Here is a 23936-nt window from a genome sequence, read left to right on the forward strand (position 1 = left end):
GAAGCTTTTCATTGTTCTTAATTTATTTTCAGCAAATAATATGCTGAATTCCACTATTTGGCCACATTTTGAATGAATTTGTTTTATCAAATAAGCTGATCCTGTATTTCAGTAAATTTACTAATTGCTAATAGAAAGCGATTAAAGTGAGAAACTATATTTCTGTTAAATGATGTAATGGTTGTCTTCATAACCTGAATTACAATGTATTATTCTAAATCACATTCCCTGACACCAGCAACCATATTTGCTCTTGAATCCTGCAAGACTAAGAAAACTTTATTGAAGATTTTATACTCATCCAGAACATTGTGCAATTCTCCACTTATTCTTGCACCTGTGTGCACACCAGGAAATGGAACAACTCTGCACGGTTAAAAGTCATTTGAAAATCAATGACCTGTCAAACTAAGAAAGGAAGCATTATTTGTTGTAGCTATCCAAATGTCTGTAGTTCATGAAATGCTGCTAGTTTCAGCAAGAGACAGTTGAATTTTATTTTTACTTTTGTAAATATATCGAAAATTATTTTGTAGTAAAGTACTTTTTTGATGGAATGCTGTAATTTAAACAAAATGTTGCAAATTTTTTAAATCCAATGTCAGATGTCACAGAATATGGTTGAATATCAACAGCAATTATTTCTCTTATCAGATAATGGATCTCTTAAATTTTCTTTTTAACCAACATTGATTCTATAGTAGTTTGGTGTTTCACTAGACGCTTGTAGTTGCTGCCACTTGTTCCTGGAAAGTCTGTCTCTGAATATTCATTGTGCTTCCTTTTCTTATTTGCAACTTTTGATTCTTTTGAATGCAGCTTTCTAAGATGGTTTAACATATTAGTCATTATAAAAGTTTTTGCTGATTTGCCACTCCTTGATATGATGGTTTGATATAATTTGCAAGCAGCTGTTTTCTTATTCTTGGGATTAACATCAAAATACTTTCAGCAGAAACCGGTTGCCATAATGGTTGAAGATTGTTGTCAATATTTAGTTAATTTTTATGTAGTTAAATTACTTATGTCTGATATGTAATTAGTAATTTATCTTACTATATATTATCTAAACCATCAAAATAAAAATATATATGTAATGGTAGCAAGGGTCCGAAAATGAGGAACCAGAGTATGACTGATGAAGAATGCTTTATTTTCGGTTCGCACATCATTACAATTTACTGTAGAATTCCTTAACATGAAAATAAAGATAAAGTGATAATTTTCTTTGACAATGATTTAAAGTAAAAATAATAATGTTAATTCAATAGGATGAGAAAGGAGGGAAACTTTCCATATGCTTACATCTATTTTCCTCAAATTCAGTAGTTATTATAGTCTACATGTAAACAATGTGTCATGCCTGTTATTTGATAATAAAGCATAGATAATACATGTCTCTTCGATAAATTTTCACTGACAAGCAAAATAGGAAGGTAACTTGCATTCGTTTACAATATAATTAATACTAGTATTATGACAACAAAATTTGCTGATAAATCGGCTGATTATCAAAGGCTGATTAATCGGTAATCAGCCAATTTGATAATTGGTACACCCCTATTGAGAAGTGTAGGTTAGCTTCACTAAGTGCTAGGATATCCAGGGAATTTACTAGAAGAAAGGAGTCTACATTACTGAGGTTAGTTTTAAGCCATTGGATATTTGTGAATGTTAGCCTCAGGAGAGGAGGTAAATTGTTTTGAAGAGGTTTGAGCTTATTTTTTTTTTTTTGTCAGTCACAATTTTGTTTTGTAGATATAATCGGCAAAATGTGTGATTGATACCAGTAAGCTCACACATATAGACTAATAGCTGAGGGTCTACTAATTTCCAACTTTTGTCTCACAGTGTGAGGACCATAGACTGAACACCCATCATTACATGTGCATTCTGAGTGAGATAGTGAAATCCTGGATCGACTAAGTGGCTGCAGGTAAACATGACGTTTGGTAGCAAAACTCAGGGCTTTTCATTGCTGAAATATTGCATTCTTGTACTTGTTTGAAAAGTACTTCTGACAAACTCGTTTGAAAAGTACTTCTGACAAACTCGTTTGAAAAGTACTTCTGACAAACTTGTTTGAAAAGTACTTCTGACAAACTTGTTTGAAAAGTACTTCTGACAAACTTGTTTGAAAAGTACTTCTGACAAACTTGTTTGAAAAGTACTTCTGACAAACTTGTTTGAAAAGTACTTCTGACAAACTTGTTTGAAAAGTACTTCTGACAAACTTGCTGCGCTTATGACTTTCTCAATGTACATACCTCCAACCAATAACAAAATCTCACCTCTTCACTGTAGAGATCCTCAGATTCCATAAAAATTTCTCTCATAACTTCTTTCCTGGGATACTTTGACTTGCATCCTATGCAATTACACCAATAAGCTGAGATTTAAATGTAATGTGAACAAACATTTTGATGCACAACTCTTCAATTAGTATTCCCTCTTTAAAATTTGACCCCTAATCACAGCTCCTTACATCTCAGTGGTGATATGCCTTGTTTGGAGTGATAAAGAACGTGGCTGATTACACTTTATCTGATATTTGGTCTCCCAGCTTGCCTGACTTCAACCCCCTCAACTTTGTGTTAGGTGCGGTGGAAAGAGACATCACCAGATTTAGTTATAGCACAACAGATGAGTTGAAGGCCAAGATCACCAGAACCTTTGGGGGCCTAGACAGTGATAAAGACTTATGACTGGTTCAGAGTTTACCTCAAATCTCATCTAAGTCAAAAGGCAGGTTCATTGAGTGAACTCGACATGGAGACACACTCACCAAAGTTTGATAAATAAATCTCAGACAATAACCTTGTACAAATATCATCCGCATCCCATAGACATGTCATTTGTTACAATAACATTATATACGGGGAAAGCAACTATTGATCTCAATCTCCATTTTCAAAACTGTTGTGAAAATCACTTTTCTCAAGTAAACAGAACAGTTAATTCTTACAATTGTTTAAGTTTGAATATTGACATTGGCTGAAGCAAAAACTAAATAACAACAATTCAAACGATAAAGTGGCATTCCCTGATGGAAACTGGAAAACAGTTTGGGAAAAGCTTTCATAACTGGCCAAAGAATACAAGTATAGTAATTTAAATAAAGGTTTCATTCAAAGCATCATCCTGGCCAAACGCAATGAAGCTGTCCAATGTGAATATTCAACTTACACAAATGTTTTGGTTCTTATTTAGAATTCAAAAATTACAAAATAAAAAAAATACAGAAATATCTTCATGATATATGTACCTATTACAGAACTAAGATATCATATTCCAAAAAAAAATCACATAAACTGATCAAATAGTTTTATTTTTAACTAAGAAATTAAAATTTTATGAGTCAAAGGGAGATAACTCAGCAATAATTCATAACTATTACATTTATGTTACGTTGACGAATTCCCATTAATCGCTTAAAAGTTACTTTCTTTTAAAAATAAAACTACTTACTATATATGATTTTTGGAATATGACATTTCCGTTTCAGTAACAGGTATATATATCATAAAGATTGTTCTCTAGGTTTAATTTCTAATGAGGTTGAGTTCTAAATAAGAAGCAAAGCGTGTTTGCTTATATGTAAAACACTGTGGTATTCGATACAAGAAAATTGATATTACTTACTTGTGCACATTTCCAACCTTAGATTCTACCGTGTGCATATTTATTTTACTGAAATATGTACTCAACCGCAAAACATGCAGTGCTTTCTTTACACGGCGATTAGCGCCTTTGTGGTTTTCTCTGATGACAAGAGAAGAAATGGGTCGCATAGGATCCGGTTCAATAACGGCTCGATAGACAACTGAATCCACTGCTTCCGCATATTTAGCATTAGTGGCAGATTTACCTGGTCTGGAACCATCACCGCAGATTTCTTCGATACTCGAATCCTTTAATCGAGTCAATGCATTCATATAGGCTGCATTTCGTGCTTTATTCTTGGATCCTCCTGCTCCAGTGGTAAGATACATTTTTTCGATTCTAACTTTAAATTGGTGTTTGAACCTGTTCTTAGTTGGAGCTACATAGTTCATAACATGTGTAGCACCAACCGCATTAAATGTACTAACAAATAACTCGGCAACATTATCGGCCGTGATAGACTTATCAGCTAGATACATCTTCATCTTACGTATAATAGGATACATTTCAGCGTTTGGTTGCGACTGGGAATTCTGGTCCTGATTCCGTTTCAAGCCTGAATTTCTTTGGGGATTATATTGACCTTGGTCTTGTTCATAATTCATGTTATGACCCCGGTCAAACATAGGAGGCTCTGAAAAACAGAAAAAATAGGTGATAACTTTTCAAAAAAAACAGAAAACAATTAAAAAGGAATCCATTTTCTAGTGAATCCTTCAAAGCAACCGTAATATATGGATGGTATGTATTTCTTTTCGATCCGGTCCATTGCTACCTATTGCCCTCTTCTCTAAAAGGAGGTGTTGTCAAACATCGCAAATTGAATGCAGAGGTGGGTAGACAAGATGTAGCAAATTTTGCAAATGTTCGAGTTGTAAAAGACATTTTTAATTACATCCAGAGCTGTGGAGTCTGTAGCTCAAACGCTAGACTCAGACATATATTATTTAAATTTGTGTGAAACCTATATGTAGATATAATATTTTGAAATACAGATTATTTTTAAACCTAGACACATTTCAAATTTCCATTCTCTTCAGTGTAGGAAATGATAATTACCACGAGTCAAGGGATTCAAACCCAATCAAAAAGTCATCCTTGACTGTAAGCTGGTGTTTAACCTCTAGGCTACTGGTAATTAGCACTGCAAGTAAGGGATTTAAGTTCTGTTCATACCGATAGGTGGCACAAACAGTAAACAGTCAGATAGCATTCAACGGCAGAAGTTTAATTCGCATTTGGGTTGACTGCTTATTCCCGATTCCCTAAAGGGGGCTCAACTTTTTCTGCAAAGGACCTATTCACGAAAAAAAGAAAAAAAATTTTGTGTTATTAATATTACTTTGTACATGACCCTTTTCATCCAGTGTTTTTGAAGATGATGAGGGCAATGCTGATGTTATTAAGTAGATATCTGTGAGAGTCTGTTCATTTTACCCAGTAGAAGTAAGAATCAGGGTTTTTCTTAAAACCGATTCCAGAGACATTTTTTTTTTTTTTTTTGCTTCCTTCCATTTCCCACGTCTGGCTGAATTTGTCAGTTTTAAGAGAAATAAAACTAACAAAGATTTTTACAAAATAAAATCACAAAAAAATTCATGTGTATAAAAATTAAATATAGTTAATAAAAGACTGATTGCACTTTTCCCAACATTTTTTTTAAATTAATATTCAGCAGAGGAGTAATAATAGAATTTGAATTAAACATGAAAACACAATTTTAGATTCGTGGAAATCTTTAGAATGGTTTCATGAAAAAGTGATTGAACATAACTTGTCCGTTTAGCAATCATTGCAAACGGGCTGATAGAGTAGAAACTAACTGAATTTTAATTCTAAAATATTCAGTTTTGGAATCAAAATTACAGCATTTACATACACATGATAGAACATGATTCACTTTTAATTCGAATGCTTCATGAAAGGTTGTAGAGAATTTACAATAGACAGAAAATGAGAACACGTGTGTACTCCTGCTTCCAAGAGTGCTGAGCCCCACATAACAGATTTGAATAGTTTTCAATTTACAAATTATAAATAAAACACCTTTGTGGTTTATGAAGAGCAACCAACAAAAAAAACAAAAAACAAATAACATTGTAAAATCCTGTAATACAAAATTATTTGGATTCCCATAAAAGTTTATGTTTGTATAGAGCTTTGTTTTAAATTGCATCCTCAGTCAGATTGAATCACCATAACTATAGTATAGATTTATAAAATGAAGAAAAACAGTTTTGAAAAGAATTCCAAATTTTCCCATGAATGCATCTAAAAGCTTTGAGTTTTGTTCAGAATTCGACCTAATTAAAAACAAAAATACAAAAAAAATATTTACAATGTACATACTACGTACGTTAGGGATCAAAAATGTCATATTCCAAAACTTATGTAAATTGATCAAGCATTTTTTTACTAAGTGTTGTGTTGTGGAACAACAGTGAAAATAAGAACAATCAAGTCGAGGTTCGGTTAAGGAACAAGTGTATTAACAATAATGTACAAAGATAGGAAAGCGTGTATATCTGCTGGGCACTCGGCTAGCAATTGAAGTGCAGTCGCATCTCTCTCACCGGTGTTGAATTACTAGCGCTATTTATAGTGCTAATCGGTGTAAATTCCTCTGTTCAAGGAAGGCCGGTATAACGCTAAGAAAATTACAATTTTTCATGAAGTGAAAATAGTGTCTCAGTCTGCTATATTTATAAAATAATTTGAACAACTGAGACAGAAATAGAGATCAAAATCTGCCTACAAATTCCCATTAATTGCTAAAAAATCTTTTAAAAAATGATTATATACACACACACACATATATATATATACATATATTTTATCAATTTACGTGATTTTTGGACTATGACATTTTTATTCTGTGATGGATATGTACATCAGATTTTTCTGTATTTTTTATTTTTATTAGGTTGAATCTTGGATCACAAAATTAGGGTTAGTACCAATGAAAACTTGTGTAGCACATTATAATGAACTAAATTACTGTAAACTCTTAAATGAAAATGTTCATTTGCTAACTTAAATTTTGAAGAAGGCAAAACTTTTTTAATCATTTGGGAATAATATCTCCTCCTTTCTTGTCTTAACTGCTTGATATTGGTATGATGAAACGTTATATTGAAAAATGCGGAATAAAAAACATTACATTTTTTAATTTTAGAAATGAGGATTGATCATTCATATTATTTGGATTCTTCAGACAACTGTTCTCATCTTGAGTGTTATTTTCACGTTTTAATCATCCTTCTTATGTTTCTACCCAAAGCCGGCTAAAGGATTATTAGTTGGCCAAAAAGTGGTGTGACGACAACAACTATGGAAGGCAGCAATTACTAAATATACAGTTAAAAATTCAGCATTCCTATCCCATCACGGTTAACAACCTGACGAAGGTCAGAGGAATAGTGGGCCAAAACGTTGTGAAACAACAACTATAAAGATGAGGATAATAGTCCGCAAACAAATAAATAAAATATACAAATTACTCATCTGAAAAGAATTCCAATAATTGAATAATAAACACTGATAATGTCGTTCACCAAATTCCGCCCATGTTTGTTTACAATTCCATGTCAGCTGATATTTAGGCTTGCCCTGGAAAAGTTACTTAATGCTTAACTTTAAAATATGCAAATGAAGAAATGATTTGCAGCGATTTTAAATGGTATCTCTTCTCTTATCATCATAAATTGAACTCATTAATAAGAAAAAATGAAAATAAAATGGTGAGGTACAGCCAGGATTGAACAGGGGGATCATTTGATCTGTAGTCAAATGTTCTACCACTGAGCCATATCTCCAGATGACAATAAATCTGTTTTTTTTTAAAGAAATTATTTAGCCAGTGTAACAAAATATTTCCCTGGAAATATTCTTTTTTATCTATAAGAGGGAAAGATTATTTTTAAGATCAGATTTTTTTGATTTTTGAAAATTATTTGCTGAGATTTTATTATTTCCCTTGGCCAGTGTAACGTAAAATATTTCCCTGTAAAAATTTTTTTTTTTTTTTTTTATCTATAAGAGAGAAAACTGTTTTTAAAATCAGATTTTTTTGATACTTAGCAGATGAATTTCTGTACAAAACATATCTAAGAACACTGCTAGACAAATAAATTACCTTTGTTTGAAATTTGCAAAAGATAGGCTCAGTGGTTTCGGAATGAGGAAGGAACTCACACACACACACACAAAGTGACTTTTATAGAATAGTAAAAGATTCATGGCTTAAAGTAAAGAGATACATACAATCTAATTGCATAATCAGAAAGAGCACAAGAGTATCAAGTTTCATAAGAACAGGTTAAAAAATGAATAAATGGCTGAAACAATTAAGGATGACCTGCCACTACTATCGGGCCAACAAGTAGTTGGCCTCTGGCAATGAAATTGGGAGTGGTTAGCCATATCCTGCAACCTGGCTCAAGATTGACAAAACTGGAATGTGATATGCAGTTCATGCTCAGAAAAAAGCCCCCTTAATCTGACCAGGATGATAGCCACAACAAGTACAAGTACTTTAAACAATTATAACTTTTGAATTGATGACATTTGTATAATTTAATGGTTTTGAACTTCTTTTACACGGTTCTATTCTCTCAAGTTGATAAAATAACAATTAGTTAAACAAAAAAAAATTAAAATTGAAAAATGAAAATCAATAAACTTGTAATGCTATGAAACATTCAATCTTAATATCTAAGGATTTGCTAAGAATTTTAAAACCAGAAATGATTTGCTATTCAACAGTTTAAATGCTTCTAAATTCTTTTCAAATTAAAAGGGTCACAAAGCCATTTTGCTTTCTTTTTCAACTATTAACTAAGATTAAAATGGCTGACTTGTTTAGAAAGCAAAATAAATGTATACTAAAGGATGCAATTCTTTTGAAATTAGATTTTTTTTTACAGTTTGTTTTAATATTTAATGCTATGTCATTTTTTTAATTTTAATAAATAATCTCTGCATTTATAAAACTATCAGACAAGATAGTGTGTGTTTCTTGCCTTTATGTAACTTTGATAAGATTTTATACATATTGAATTATTTTTATTTACAATTTAAAATATAATTTTTCTCCAAGCCTTCTGCAGCTCCAGAATTCAACTTATTAAAAAAAAAAAAAGAAGCCTTATGAATGTTTTGGAAGGTATTATTTTCATAGCATTACAAGTTTATTTATTTTTTTATTTTTTTACATCCCTCACAGATTAAAAATGTCATATTCCAAAAAATTGATCAAGTATTTTTTTTAACTAAGAAAATCAAATTTACGATGAAACAAGAAGTGTCTTGTTAAACCATATTTAAAATCCATTACTGGTTACCTCCTCCTTTGACAACCTCTTCAGAAATAGATCAAAATCAGCAATGTAATGGCTACAAATTGCTATAAATTGATAAAAACTGTTAAAAATTTATATAAATATATATAAAAAAATATTCTATGCGTCTGTCAGAATTCGTGATTTCTGAAAAATGACATTTTTATTCCATTATTGTACATACATCATAAAGGTTTTTTCTATGTTTTTACTTTTTTAATTAGGTTGAATTCTGGACATGCACCTAAGTTTCTTGTGAAAAGTTACATCAGATCTTTTTCTCTCCAAAAGTATGAGGTACATTCAATCAATTATACAGAACAAAATTCCCCCCTTCTCTCTTTAAATAACAAAAACAAAGTTCATAAATATACATCAATAGCAATGTTAAATATATCGTCACCATGATCAAAAAGTAGTTGAGAGCATTTCTGCTGAATTTGTTCATTAGTAGCTGTAAATAATTGTTTGGTTATATTTTGAAAAGCAAAAATTGATTACCAAAGTTTGGGTCCATCCCACCACCAGGGTTACCCTTGTAATTGTTAGCAGGGTTGAAGTCAGGGTTTCCCATGTAATTTCCACCACGGTTGAAGTCAGGGTTACCCATGTAATTTCCACCACGGTTGAAGTCAGGGTTACCCATGTAATTTCCACCACGGTTGAAGTCAGGGCTACCCATGTAATTTCCACCAGGGTTGAAGTCAGGGTTACCCTTGTAATTGTTACCAGGGTTGAAGTCAGGGTTACCCTTGTAATTGTTAGCAGGGTTGAAGTCAGGGTTATCCATGTAATTACCACCAGGGTTGAAGTCAGGGTTACCCTTGTAATTACCACCAGGGTTGAAGTCAGGGTTATCCATATAATTACCACCAGGGTTGAAGTCAGGGTTACCCATGTAATTACCACCAGGGTTGAAGTCGGAGTTACCCATGTAATTACCACCAGGGTTGAAGTCAGGGTTATTTCTTCTGTTTTGTCGATACATCTTTAGAATTAAAAGAATATAAAATATCTGAAAAGAAAACAAATACATAATTCCATTTTTATTAAAGTGATCTAAACATTTTTTTTTAAAGAATCTTAAATTTATGTTCCTTTAGGCATCTTATTTTAATCATTGCATTACGACTTTCAATTGAAAAAAAACCCACATATTTCTAATATAATCATATGGAGAGTGATTGTTTCAATATCTATAAGTAGCCATTAATTTGTAAACAAAACAAAAGGGAGATAATTCAGTGTATATTCAAGCAAACACAAGCATTAAATGTGTGTAATAGGAGGAATAGCATTTGTTTGTAACAAAGGTGACAACTGTTGTTCTAATTGAATTATTCAAGGTAAAGAAAGAGCAACAACAATCAATGACAAAGTTATTTTATTTAAAATCTGCTTTGATAGAAACTTAAAACAGGATGCATTCATTCAACACTTCTAACCGTTTTTTATTAAGTATCATAAACCTAAAAGTTTAGTGTAAAAAATGGATAAATATAACAAAATTCGATTCAATTTCAACTGTACTTTAAAAATTGTCCATCAGTGCAATGTTGCTATTAAATGATACTCACTATTAAAAAAAAAAAAAAAAAATGAAGGCCGAAATTTAATTAGAAATAATTGTACTTTTACTTCTTAGCCTTCTTATACTAGCAGTGATGAAAACATCTTTGTGACATTTTTACTGTTTTTTTTTTTGTCAGTTGGTTTCAAAGTTGCCATATTGTAATTTACACTTGTTCATGTTTCTTCACTCTCAGCAGGGTATTGTATCCTGCTGATTCTACTTCGTTATCATCAATGGAAATTCTAAATATTTTTCATGCCAATCTTTTAAAATTAATATTTGAATCATGAGTCTAGGAATAGGTATCCCAAACTGGCCTAATTTAGGTGCGAAAACTAGTAAATAAAGTAAAATTTCCCTTAATTTCAACTTGCGATATCTCGTTTGTTTTTTTGGGTTATTTTGATATGGTTTTGATTTAAATAAAATTTAATCTTTTGTCTTTATAGATATATAATTCTTTTTCTTGTGTCTTTCATAGTTTTTTTTTCAGGATTTTTCAAGTTATGCCTCTAATTTTGGTAAATGTCGCTTTATTTTTTACACAAAAAAAATGTTGATGTTTTTCAAATTTGTTGCGCTTCATATTGTGAGTCTAAGTACATAAAAATGGTATCATTTTAAAGAAAAAAGGTCACTTAATAACATGGTGAGGTTATTAAAAGGTTATAAGTGTTTTTTCTAAAAAAAAAATCCAACTTGAAAACTTCAGTGAAAGAAACATGAAAGAAATTTTATAGTAAGAATTCGAAAAAGGCACCGTTTTGTAGAGGAATATCTCCTCTTTAATAATCTGTTGGTGTCATGTTTATGGCCCCATAAATCAAGGAGCGCACACTAATAAAAGTTGGGGTACCTACAGAGATTTTCAACTTAATGCCAGAGAGAATAATTATCAACTGTCAGCTAGCCAGTAGCCACACAGCAGCACAACGTACTGACTGACTGAACGGAAAAACATAAACAAACAACTTATGGACTTACCAAAGTTCTTAGGTGAGTTTGTTTTTTCTTTATTATTTAAAAGTTATAGAAAGATATTTTTTTAATTAATATTTTTAGAACGTCATTAAAAAAAATGAAAATTTACAATTTAAAAAATAATGCCAGTTTATTTTCTATAGCTTTTTTCAAACTTTCATATGTTCTTTCATGGCTTTCTCCTTCGGTTACGGTTGGATAAACTTCAGCATTGTTAGATTATTTTAATTAAATTAATTAATAAAACCGTGTACAAAACATTTTTAGTTGTGTGGGACTGACGGAAACTTTTATTTTTTTCGGTTGGATAAACTTTAGCATTGTTAAATTATTTTAATTAAATTCCATAAACAAAACGTTCGGCTAGTGACTTATGACGATAAAGTATATGTTTTTGTTATTGTTCAGAAACATAAGTTTTTTTAATTATGAAAAAAAAAAAAAAAAAGAGAATTAAAAAAAAATTATTTAAAATAAATTACTTAAAATAAGCATTATTTATTTACTAATTTTTTGTTTCTTTGTTTTGGATTCGTAAAACATGTCAACATTTACGCTTTGTAGAAAAAAACTGACTAAATATAAAAACTCAGTTCCAAGGCTATATATTAGCAAATATATTAAATTATTTTGTTCTAAAATTTGAAAATAATTACATAAAAACTTTTTATGTCAGCATTAACAGAAATTGTGACAGAACGCATATTAATTTTTTTTTTGTCGTCACCCGTACATACACTCATAAACAATAAAAGTGGTTGCAGGACAGAATGGCTGGCATTCTGCAGCAAAGAAGGGTACCAATCTCAAACCACAAGTTATCGGGCAAATAGGTTTAATTCTCTATTTGAAAATGCCCTGGCAATATATCACCATAAAGAGCACATAAAGTTATTTTTATCTGTGTTTGCAACATCTTGCAATATGAAATTACAGAGTGTTTTGGCTGACATTTCTGATGAGAGACTACATTCCCTACTTGCTGCAGTTGGTTTGCTGAACATTAATTTGACCAAACCTTTCTGGAAACTTGTTAACAGCACTGTTCAGTATGTTGACTTCCATCACTATATCAAGAAAATGGCTCTAAGTTTAGAATGCTGGATCAACAATCCCCAGTTGTTATTAAAATCTGACTGTAAAGGTGTATTTAATGGGGAATTCTTTGAGGAAGGCAATGTGTCTCTCTCACAGCCCTTGAACTTGTTTTAGAATGTTTGCGCAAGATACTCAGTAAGTTCCTCATTGTCACTAAGCACCAGTTGCATGATTTTTTAGAAGGAGGTGCTTTTGGAAAAGATGTAGATCAGGAGACGAGAGATGCCTTGAAGAGCTGCCCTTTAACAAATCTGTCAGGTGAGCATGCCTTTGGAGATTTAGATTTTAGCATGCAAACAAAACGACATGCATCACTACATAATCGATCATCTTCAAATATGCTTAAGCGCAATCGGACAACAGCTTGGTTGGAAGTAATACCATCAACAAAGAGGCAATCCATTCTGAGCATCTCCAAAAAACATGCAAAACATTTGCGACAAAAACATGCATAACAAGAAGCCCTTGTGAAACTTTGTGTCCAAGAAAAAATTGCACAAAATGAAAGATTAAAGAAGGAAAAAGAACGTCAAGCTGCTGCTGAGAAAGAGAGAATTATTAACTCTGTTATTAAGCATGGTGGTCCAGTGAAGTCTGATAAACAGATAAAAAAAATTTCAGAAAGTGGTTTGGAAGCACTCAAAGACCAATTGAGATACCTCAAGGTTGTTTTAGGTGTCAAAATCAACACCAGTGGAAATAAAGTTCAGCTGGAAGCTGCTCTCTCTGACTACTTGAAAAGAAATCCAATTGATTCATCTCCACCTCCACCAAAGCAACAAAAAATGTCTTCCCTAAGTGAATCTGCTAAACATTCAGATAACTCCTGCAGTTGTGATGAAGATCCATCTCAGGATATCTTCAGTTATGAACATCAAGGACAATGGGTAGCTGTCTACTATGACACCAACTTTTACATTGGCCAAGTCATTGATATTATATCTGCAGTAGAAAAGATTATTTTCGATGGCCTTTATCAGATGACATTGCCCAAGTAGAGTCAGCATTTGTCTACAGATGGGATTTTGAGGTAATGCCAGTTTCAAGTGATGGTAGGATTTGGAGGATTCCTGAGATATCTACCATAGCAGAAGCCTATGAAAGAATTCTGAGAGAAGATCGATAAGAAAGGAATTGTAGTAAGACCTAAAATATCTTTCTTACTTGTTTTTTAAGTTGAAAGTTTTTCAATGTTTAAAAAAAATGATTTGTGCCTTTTTTTTTATAAAATATTTCTAAATATTATTGTCGTCGGTGCTTTTTTGGCGAGTTTAAATTTCCCAAAGTAAAAGTATTTCTGTGGCAAAAAGTTTTGTTATTAGAAACAAGTCAACCATTTTTTTGAATTCCTCACCCCAAAATTAGTAAAGTTGCAAAGTTTCAAGCTTCTACCACCAATGGTTACAGTTTTATAGCAATTTCAGTAACGTATACTTTTTACTCATTTTTTTTTTACCTTTTTTGCCCTTTTTACAAAATTGCCTGTTTGACTGCTTTTACATGGTCCACAATTGAGTGGTTTTATCAATTTATAATTAAAAGAAAGAATTATCTTGATCTCTAATGTGTTTTGAATCATACTAAGAAGATTCAATACATTAGCTATTAAAATGAAATTGATATGAACAGTTAAAGTTGCATTTCCGTGTCGTATTTTCACTGTTTTCGCGTTGATAGAGGGATTTTGCCTAGTGTTTAAGTTGGTTTCATCTAATATTTATTGCCTAAATTTGTATTAATTTTCATCTACTACAAGATGACATTACATTTATAAGGATTTTTCACTTGTTAGTAGCTTACATTTTTAGTTATAGACTATGAAATTTGGCTTCTCGGCCACGATAGCAAATTTCAACTTTCCGACAAACTTTGAATGATCATAACTTGATGGCTAATTGACCTACTAAAATAAATTTGGTATTTTTGTAAATGGTTTACAAAAATCTACATGTCCACATTACTTTTTTTTTAGATATGATAAAAATGAAATTTTGGTTTGGGATACCTACTAGGAAAGTAGACATACACAAGTTTTTATCATTTAGATTGGATAAAAAATCTTCTTTCCATTGATAACCTGAATTGTTCAACAATGGTAAGAAAGATTACACTAAAAGTCAAAAATACTAGAATTAGATTGGATAGCTTTTGGCAGAAATAACCTCACATCTAAATTTTTAGGTATTATCATTGATATGGTTGATGTTCTGTGACTTGTTTCTTTGGTGATTTCTTCAAATAGACTCAGGAATTGAATATTTTTTTGAACAAGTTCCCATTGTTAAGTTTTTAAAGTAGGAATCTTATCAACAGCACACATTACAAGAGCTTTTCGTTGTTCTTAATTTATTTTCAGCATATAATATTAAATTCCAACATGTGGTCACATCTTGAATAAGGTTTTTTTTTTTTTTCAAATTAAGCTGATCCTGTATTTCAGTTAATCTGCTGATTGCTAATAGAAAGCAATTAAAGTGAGAAACTGTATTTCTGTTAAATGTAATGGTTGTTTTCACAGCCTAAGTTACAATGTATGATAGTTATTCTAAACCACATTCCCTGACACCAGCAACTATATTTGTTCCTGAATCCCACAAGACTAAGAAAACTTTATTGAACATTTTATACTCATCCAAAACATTGTGCAATTCTTCACTTATTATTGCATCTGTGTGTGCACCAGGAAATGAAATAACTCTACGCACAGCTCTGCACGTTTCAAAGTCATTTGAAAACTACAGACCTGTCAAACTCAGGAAGGGAGCATTATCTGTTATAAGTGTCCAAATGTCTGTAGATCATGAAATGCTGCTAATTTCAGCAAGAGACATTTGAATTTTTGTTTTACTTTTGTAAATATATTGAAAATTATTTTGTAGTGAAGTACTTTTTTAATGGAATGCTGTAATTTGAACAAAATTTTGCAACAAACCTATTAAATCCAATGTTAGATGTTACAGTATATGATTGAATACCAACAGGAATCATTTCTCTTATCAGATAATGGATCTCTTGTGACTTGTAGTCATTAATATCTGAAACTTTCTTTTCGGCCATTATTGATTCTATAGTAATTAGGTGTTTAGTTGTTGCCACATGTTCTTGGAATGTCTGTCCCTGAATCCTCATTGTGCTTTCTTTTCTTATCTGTAACGTTTGCTTCTTTTGAATGAACCTTTCTAAGATATTAATTTTTATTCATTGCGGACTATCCTCATCTTTTCTTAGTTGTTTCACAATGTTTCGGTAAACTATTCCTCTGGCCTTTGTCAGGTGGTAACCGTGACGGATAGGAATTCTGAATCTCCTAACTGCATTCACTGCAATTACTGCCTTCCATAGTTGTTGTCGTCCCACCACGTTTTGGTCAAGTAAGCCTCTAGCCGGCTTCGGGTAGGATTGAAACCGCTATCTTCAGACAATTCTCACCTGGAACCGTAGAGATTCGACATCTCTATCAACTGCGCCACGGGCCTCAAAGGGTGATCAAGGTTGAATTTTTTGGTTTTATAAATTCATGTTTATTATCCGATCTTCCATGGTCGAGTCCATACCGAATGGTATATATTAATATAAACAACTAAGAAAAGATAAGAATAATAGTCTGCAATAAATAAAAATTAATAAATAATACTCATCTCAATCCAATTAAATAATATATACTTTCTAAGATAGTTCAACATATTAGTCATTGTAAAAGTTTTTACTGATTCGCCAAACTTTGATATAATAGATTGACATAACTTGCAAGCAACTGTATTCTTATTCTTGGGATTGACATCAAAATACTTCCAGCAGAATCTGGTTGTCATAATGATTGAAGGTCGTTAATATTTAGTTAATTTTTTACGTATTTAAATTACTTATGTCTGATATCTAATTAGTAATATATCTCAATAAAATATACATTATCTAAACCAGAAAAATATATATGTAATGGTAGCAAGGGCCTGAAAATGAGGAACAAGAGCATGATTGATGAAGAAGGATTTATTTTTGGTTTGTACATCAAGGTTTACTGTACAATTCCTCAACATGAAAACTGCAAGATGAAGTAATAATTTTCTTTGACGGTGATTTAAAGTAAAAAATAATGTTAATTTGATAAATTTTCACTGGCAATCAAAAGAGGGAGTTAACTTGTATTCGTTTACAATATAATTAATATTAGTATCATTTATGACAATAAAATTTGCTGATAAATCTGTATTAGAAAACTTATTAATCATTCGATTAATGGGGAATCAGCCAACTTAGATTTCCCGGTCGCCATCTTGGATTTTTCATGATGTTATAATGCCAAATGTTAATGTCCATCAGAATAATACTTCCTATGATGATAAAGCCTTACTTAACATTTTTCTTAGCTGTTTTTATGATGTTTCTAGTTAAAGCTATTAAAATTAAACTGAAGTATGCTAATTAGTCCATAAGTTACCAAGTGAGATGTTTGTAAATAATGCCAACTTAACCTTTGTGGTATTATAATATGTTCAAAATTTTCTTCAGAATATCTAATGATACAATTTTTTTTTTTAAAGATGGATTAGTCTGTAAATTGTGTAAATTTCCTACCATTTTCAGTGATAAGCTTATATGCATTTGAATAGGACTGACTTAAGGGAAAATGTCCAGTGAACCACACATTTTTTGATACATTTAAATGGTCATAACTCCAGTTCTAATGGGTCGATTTAAAAAAAAAAAACTCAAGATATTATTTTTGTTTTTATGCTCTTTTCAATAATGCTTGATTTGAGTTTATTCAATCTAAAGAAAAAAAAAATGGTGTGGTATTGCTATTTGTAGGTTTTTTAGTGCCATGAATTATTCCTTGTGATTCCATCTGGTTGAGTTCTGCTTGGATTTTTTTGTGCATGGCTATGGGTGTCCTTCTAAGTGGATCTATGTGGTATGGCAAATTTGTGTTTCTAATAATTGAAATGTTTCTCAATCCCTCTTCTCCACAAAGCCTAAATTACAGTGGTTTAACCCATGCTTAACGGACCCAAAAACCCAGACACCATTCTCCACATGTCCCCTGTTGTGTTTTCTCTTAAAAAGATATAATCAATTAATTTCAACCTGTGTACGACTCATTATTTAATAATAACTAGATAAATATGAAAAGGTCCACTTCATTTCCTGACTACTTGATCCACAATATTGATTTCCATTTTAATGGCAAAAAATAAAAACATAAAAAAATTAAAAAATTTTTAAATGCGAATAAAGGATAAAAGAAACAGAATAAAAATAAAAACAAATGAAATTGAAATTTTTCTTAAAAATGAAATGATAAACACACAAAAAAACAACAAAAAAACAAACAAAAAAAAACTGACATTTTTTTAAGCGAAAATAAAAAATAGAATAAATGATTTTTTTTTTAATGTCTTAATGATCAAGCGCTGCTTGTTGAGATAGAGGCAACTGATCGATTTTTTTTAAACGTGCTATTTTAAGCAAAAACAATATCACACACTTAAATTGTCATATTAAAAATAGTAATATACTGGTGTTAGTTAAGTTTTGCACCCCTGTACTTACAAAGCCATTTAGCGGAAGTGACACAAATTTTTAGCTACTAGGTATGTAGCTGATGCTCAAAATATATAAACATTATAACTCCTCCCTTTACTCAAAAATTTACAAAAAAGTCAGGAAATTAACCAATTTTAATGAAATTTTCAGTATTTATCAAATGATGATCACAGAATATAATAAATCCATTATTTTTATTTGAATCTTAGTGGAAATGTATTTGTTTAAACAAAAAACACCTTTGCTAAAGTTATGGTTTTCAGTCGTAAAAAACAAAATGAATTTATTTTTGCTTTTTTATAAAAACATAGCTTTTAAATTGTAACAATAAAAAAGTAAAATTAATTTTTGGGGGAACATTACGAAAAAAAGCCCCTAAAGTTTGTATTAATGAATTCGATATAACGCAAAGAAAAAGTAATTTCTCAAACTACCGATATTATCATTGAATTAAGCATTGTTTATTTAATATTTTCACACACAAAAATTTTAATTGCAAAAAAATAGTTCTGTTTTTTTTAGATTACATGTTTCCCATAATTTTTATATGTAAGATTCTAATATTTTCCTTGCTTGAATGAATGTAACATAATTTTTATATAATTTTGAAAAAAAAAAAAAAAAAAAAAAATTTTTTTTATTTAAAAGCGGGGTCACAGAAAAATAATTAAATTAAAAAAATGGTAAAAATTATAGAAATGTTCACAATAGGAATGTACGGATGCACGATTGGAAAAAAAAAAAAAGAAAAAAGAAAGAAAAAAAAGAAAACCAGCACTCCCTACCTCCATCCGTCCAACTACTTGATATCATTTTCAGACAGCCTTTTGACTTTCTGACATTTTCGGCTTCTGTAGAATTCACACTTAAACGACTTCATTTGTTTTTGCTTAAGCGAAGCTAGAATCTCTTCTTTTGGGGGCTAATCAAGCTATTTTTTGTACAAACAAGGTGTTTTTTTTTTTTTAATTTAATTCAATATCTTAGAACTTGACTAATTATCTTTGAAATAGACCTAGAAAACCAATATTTATCTTTCAAAGGAGTTTTACAATGGATTTATTTAACTTCAAAATTTAGCTGAAATTGTCAGCTTCCAAATGTTGCCATGAAAACATTTTTTATTATAACTTTTTTTACGTAGACAAATACTTTTTTTTCTTTGGGAAATTAACTTTAGGCTTTAATCTTTCAAATACAATAAAAAAGTAATCGGAAACCTACAAAAAAATGATGATAAACCAGCTTTTAGAACTATGTCCCCCTATCTTTTTTACACCATTATTACCTGTACCTATTAACTACAGAGGTCCAATATTGTACATCATGTACTTTTTTTAAAGCAAATATAAAAATAGAACAGCCCTTATTTAAACTTTTTTTTAACAAAATTATAACTTTTATAATAAACTAGCGGGGGTACCCGGCGTTGCCTGAGTGTTTGTTCCGGGACGGACGGGGGGGGGGGGTTTAGTTTTAAAAAATGTTATGGTAGGTAAGTAGGAAGGATCAAACCCGGAGTCATGAGTAAAAGTAGGAAAATAAAGTGTGAAAAAAAAACAAAAAAAAAAAACATCTGCAACGTTAACAGTTCAGCCACCAAGAAAAGTCCATTCCAGTTGTTTAGGAAAAAAAAAAAAAAAAAAAAAAAAAAAAAACGACTACGGTAGGTCGGCGCGAACGTGAAAATATAATGTGAATTGTCCAGCACGCTAACCACTACGCCACAGAGCACTGCAGCTTAGTTTAGTGATTTTAAATAACTTCACATGAAAGAACTACGAAGCCAAACCGGTGTTCTCTTCTCAACTGTTCCTTGTGAACGATCCCCAAACGGTGTTAAGTGGTGGCAGGGGGAGGAGGAATTTATTAGAGAGAAAATATTTTACCACTTCCATTGATCTTAACCGATTTTGGCCGTGACTTCTCAGCAGAAAAAGTATAGAAATCTAAGATTATCGAGGAATTTGAGAAATAATAAGCCTTTAACACACCTCAGATATTGTTCTGCCGTTTGTGCATATTATATTTGCATGAAATATCTTGATTTTTAATCCTATTAAGGTCAAAATCCTACGGGAAAAAAATGAGTTCATTTTATTTATATAGAGATATATTTATGAACTGTTTTTATTTCTTTACTTTTATAATAAAAATATAATATGGAATATTTTTTTTAAGCATCAAAGGCGTTGGTAATGCTGCTGGCATCACCCCATTAACTAATTTGTTCATGATTTTAAAATTGGTGCATGACTTTAAAAGAGGACCTCTCATTAAACAAAATCTCATTGGAACTTACATGAAAAGTTGTTCACGTATAAGGCCACAGGGGAGACAAAAAAAAAAAAAAAAAAAAAAAAAAAAAAGAAACCCTAAGCAGAATTCATTTCAAAACAGCAAAACTTAAGCTGGCCTGCTAGGACACTATATATTTAAATGTAGGCAAATTTGGACATACAAGGGGTGTGCAATAAGTAATGCCCCTGACCCACTTCCCATAGCAATAGAGCAATGAAACTTGGCACAGTTATTAGTCTTTCTCTACATAGGAACCACCTAGAGTTTTGCATTTCTCCCATTGTTTGATGCAGCTCTGGAGACCGTTTTTTGTAGAACACCCTAGGTTGGTCCCCCAAGCATGATGTGACTTCAGAAATCAAGGCTGCATCATCTGGGAAACGCTTTCCTTTCAAAAACAGCTTCATTGCTGGGAAGAGGTGAAAGGCAGAGGGTGCAAGGTTAGGAGAGTAGGGAGGATGGGGAAGGATTTCATGACCATATGCCCGTGCTTCTGATCTGGCGACATGAGAGTTGTGGACCGGAGCGTTGTCCTGCAGGAGGAGGGTATCTTTGCTGATCTTGCCCCGCCTCTTGATTTTGATAGCTTCCTCAAAAGTGAAGCATAATAGGCTCCTGTAATTGTGGTACCTTTTGCCAGGAAATCTGTCATCACTACTCCGTCCTGGTCCCAGAAGATTGTGAGCATGACCTTGCCAGCAAGGGTTGCACCATTGCCTTCTTTGGAGGTGGTGAGTCTAAGTGCTTCCACTGCATTGACTGGGCTTTAGTCTCTGGATCATAGTGATGGACCCAGGTTTCATCCTGTGTAATCAGTCTTTTGAAAAACTTTCACTCATCTTCTTGGCACATCTCCAAATTCATCCTCGAGCACTCGACGCGTTCTCGCTTCTGGAATGGTGTGAGCAACCTGGGAATCCATCTGGCAGACACCTTATGCATATGCAAATGATCATGAACGATAGTTTCCACAGACTCTGAACTAATCTTGAAATCTTGGGCTATTTGGCAAATAGTAATGCGCCGATCTTCCAAAATGGCAGCCTCAACTTGACGGACAGATGCCTCATCAATGGCAGAACAGGGGCGACCAGGTCTGGGAGCTGTTTCCACAGACTTCCGGCCATGTTTGAATTCACAATGCCAGCGTTTTACAAGGTCATATAATGGGGCATTATCACCGTAAGTTTCTTTCATTTTATCAAAAGTCTCCTGTGGTGTGCGTCCTTTCAAATACAAAAACTGGATCACTGCTCGACATTCAACAGGCTCCATTTCACACCTGACTCCGTTCAAACATCTGTAAAACAGAAACCACAATTAGTTCAGAGCTGTAATTTGCCATATAACCCGTAGAGATATAAATCATTGCACATGCAAAATTTCAGCTAGATCAGACAACTGGAAGTGGGTCAGGGGCATTACTTATTGCACACCCCTTAGTTTATTGGTTTGAAAATATAGGTTATTTTTTAACAATTGTCATAAAATTTTAACCAGAGTATAGTATTATAATCTTTTAAAAGCCTGCAAATTTTCAATTTGGCTACGAGTATAGATATAACCATAGTGGCCTGGCACGGTCACAGGGGAGACAACCATTGCAGCAAAACCAACAAATGTAGGGGAGACAACCGAAGCTGCCTGCCAGGACACTATATATACAAATATAGACAAATTCGGGCATATTTTATTGGTTTGAAATAAATATTGCATTTACATTTTCTACAAATAAATATTTTTCCAGGTATTAAACAAAAATATGTGTGCGCTTGCACGTACAACAACAGCCACCACTTATAACAAAGAATTACATTGCTTAATACCCAGAAAAATACTTATTTGTGCAAAATTTAAATGCAATATTCGTTTTCAGCACACCTGAAAACCTACCGAAAATAAGTTTTTAAGGTATGTTTCATGTTGGTATACCAAATAAACACCACCCCTAAAAAAAATAACAGATGCCCAGGTGGCTATAATTACATTAAATTAATATAGACAAGTGATCACCCACTTTTAAAACTATAATTTCTTCATATCTTGGAAACTACTCATTTCTTGGGATTTTATTTTCATTTTCAGCACCCTTGAAAACCTATAATAGTGGTAATCTTGAAGGATTTTTTGTGGGTGAAAGATACTGCACCATTACCAATATTTCAATCAGTCATTTGTTTTAAATTATCTGATATAGCAGCAAGGAGAGACTTGATTCTAAATATTTCTCATCTGTTATATCTCCCCTCTTTGGTTTTCATACATAAAGTAAATTTCACAGTGTATAAGGATTATTTGACACCGGAGATATTCATAATCGTACCCTATTTCCAAAAGATACATCCCGGCAATATTCGTACCACTGAATACTAGATTTCAGAGAAATGCCATTGTTATTTGCCAAGCATGTGACAGAAAATTCTCAATGCTAGTAAAACTAAGCTGCTCTCCTTTAACAATTACAAGACGCCTCTCCAACCCCTATATCCATGACAAATAGCACCCTACCTGAGAATTCTTCCTTCAAACTCCTTGGCCTAACATTTGCGGGCAATATAAACTGGAACAAATACATAAAAGACATTGCAAAGGCTGCTGCAAAGAAGGTGGGTTCTCTCTATCGAGCTAGAAAACTACTCACACCTGAGAGTATCCTGTACCTTTACAAGCCCACCATTCGCCCATGCATGGAGTATTGTTGTCACATCTAGGCTCGTGCATCTACCACTAGTCTCTCCCTCTTAGATAAAGTCCAAAAAAGAGTTGTCAATCTAATCGGGCCCACTTTATCAACTAAGCTCCAGCCCCTGTCCCATCGCTGCAATGTTGCATCACTGTGCCTGTTTTACAAATATTTTAATGGAATGTGTTCTGATGAACTCGTTTCACTTGTACCTCCTCAACGTACATATCCCTGACAAACCTGCTTAGCAATAAGATCTCATCCCTTCACTGTTGATGTCCCTAAATGCCAGAAAGCTTTCTATTTTAATAGTTTCTTCCCTCGAAAAGTTAGACTTTGGAATTCCCTTCCTGATGCCTGCTTCCCTGGCTGTACTAATATGCAGAAGTTTAAATGTAACATAAACAAATATCTTGTTAATCCTTCTTAGACATGGCCCCAAATAGTAGCCCTTACATCCAAGTGGCCATATGCTTTGTAAAAGGTGAACATGAGTAAAAAAAAAAAAAAATGAAGTCAAACATTATCTGCAAAACTGTTGAATTGTCAGTTTGGCTTTTTCAAAAAATGTATCATGCTAAAGAGATGGTACTCTTGCACTAGCAGCATGTCCAGTAAAAGTTATTCATTTTCACTTTAGCATATGCCTGCATAGTCATGTCATGGCCACATGAGCAAACCTTGCTTTGTGCTTTTAAGTGTTTCTCCTGGGCATATTGGATTGGTGTTTCATTTAGTTTCCTAAATAATTCCC

At 32.3% G+C, this 23936-nt stretch overlaps 1 protein-coding gene across 1 annotated transcript in view; it reads right to left on the bottom strand.

Annotated features, from left to right (window-relative positions):
• LOC145277673 (uncharacterized) overlaps nucleotides 1-23936 on the bottom strand; it is a 49942-nt gene that overhangs the window by 21744 nt on the left and 4262 nt on the right. Inside the window, exons 2-3 of the mRNA XM_080129341.1 lie at nucleotides 9504-10017; nucleotides 3643-4297 (exon numbers count right to left, since the gene is read on the bottom strand). Of these exons, the coding sequence (XP_079985467.1) occupies nucleotides 3643-4297; nucleotides 9504-9990 (1142 nt within the window). The 5' untranslated portion in view covers nucleotides 9991-10017. The remainder of the gene's footprint in view (nucleotides 1-3642; nucleotides 4298-9503; nucleotides 10018-23936) is intronic.

Source organism: Euprymna scolopes, chromosome 1 (assembly GCF_053919585.1).
Source record: "Euprymna scolopes isolate OS-2025 chromosome 1, ASM5391958v1, whole genome shotgun sequence".
Taxonomy (NCBI): Eukaryota; Metazoa; Mollusca; class Cephalopoda; order Sepiida; family Sepiolidae; genus Euprymna; species Euprymna scolopes.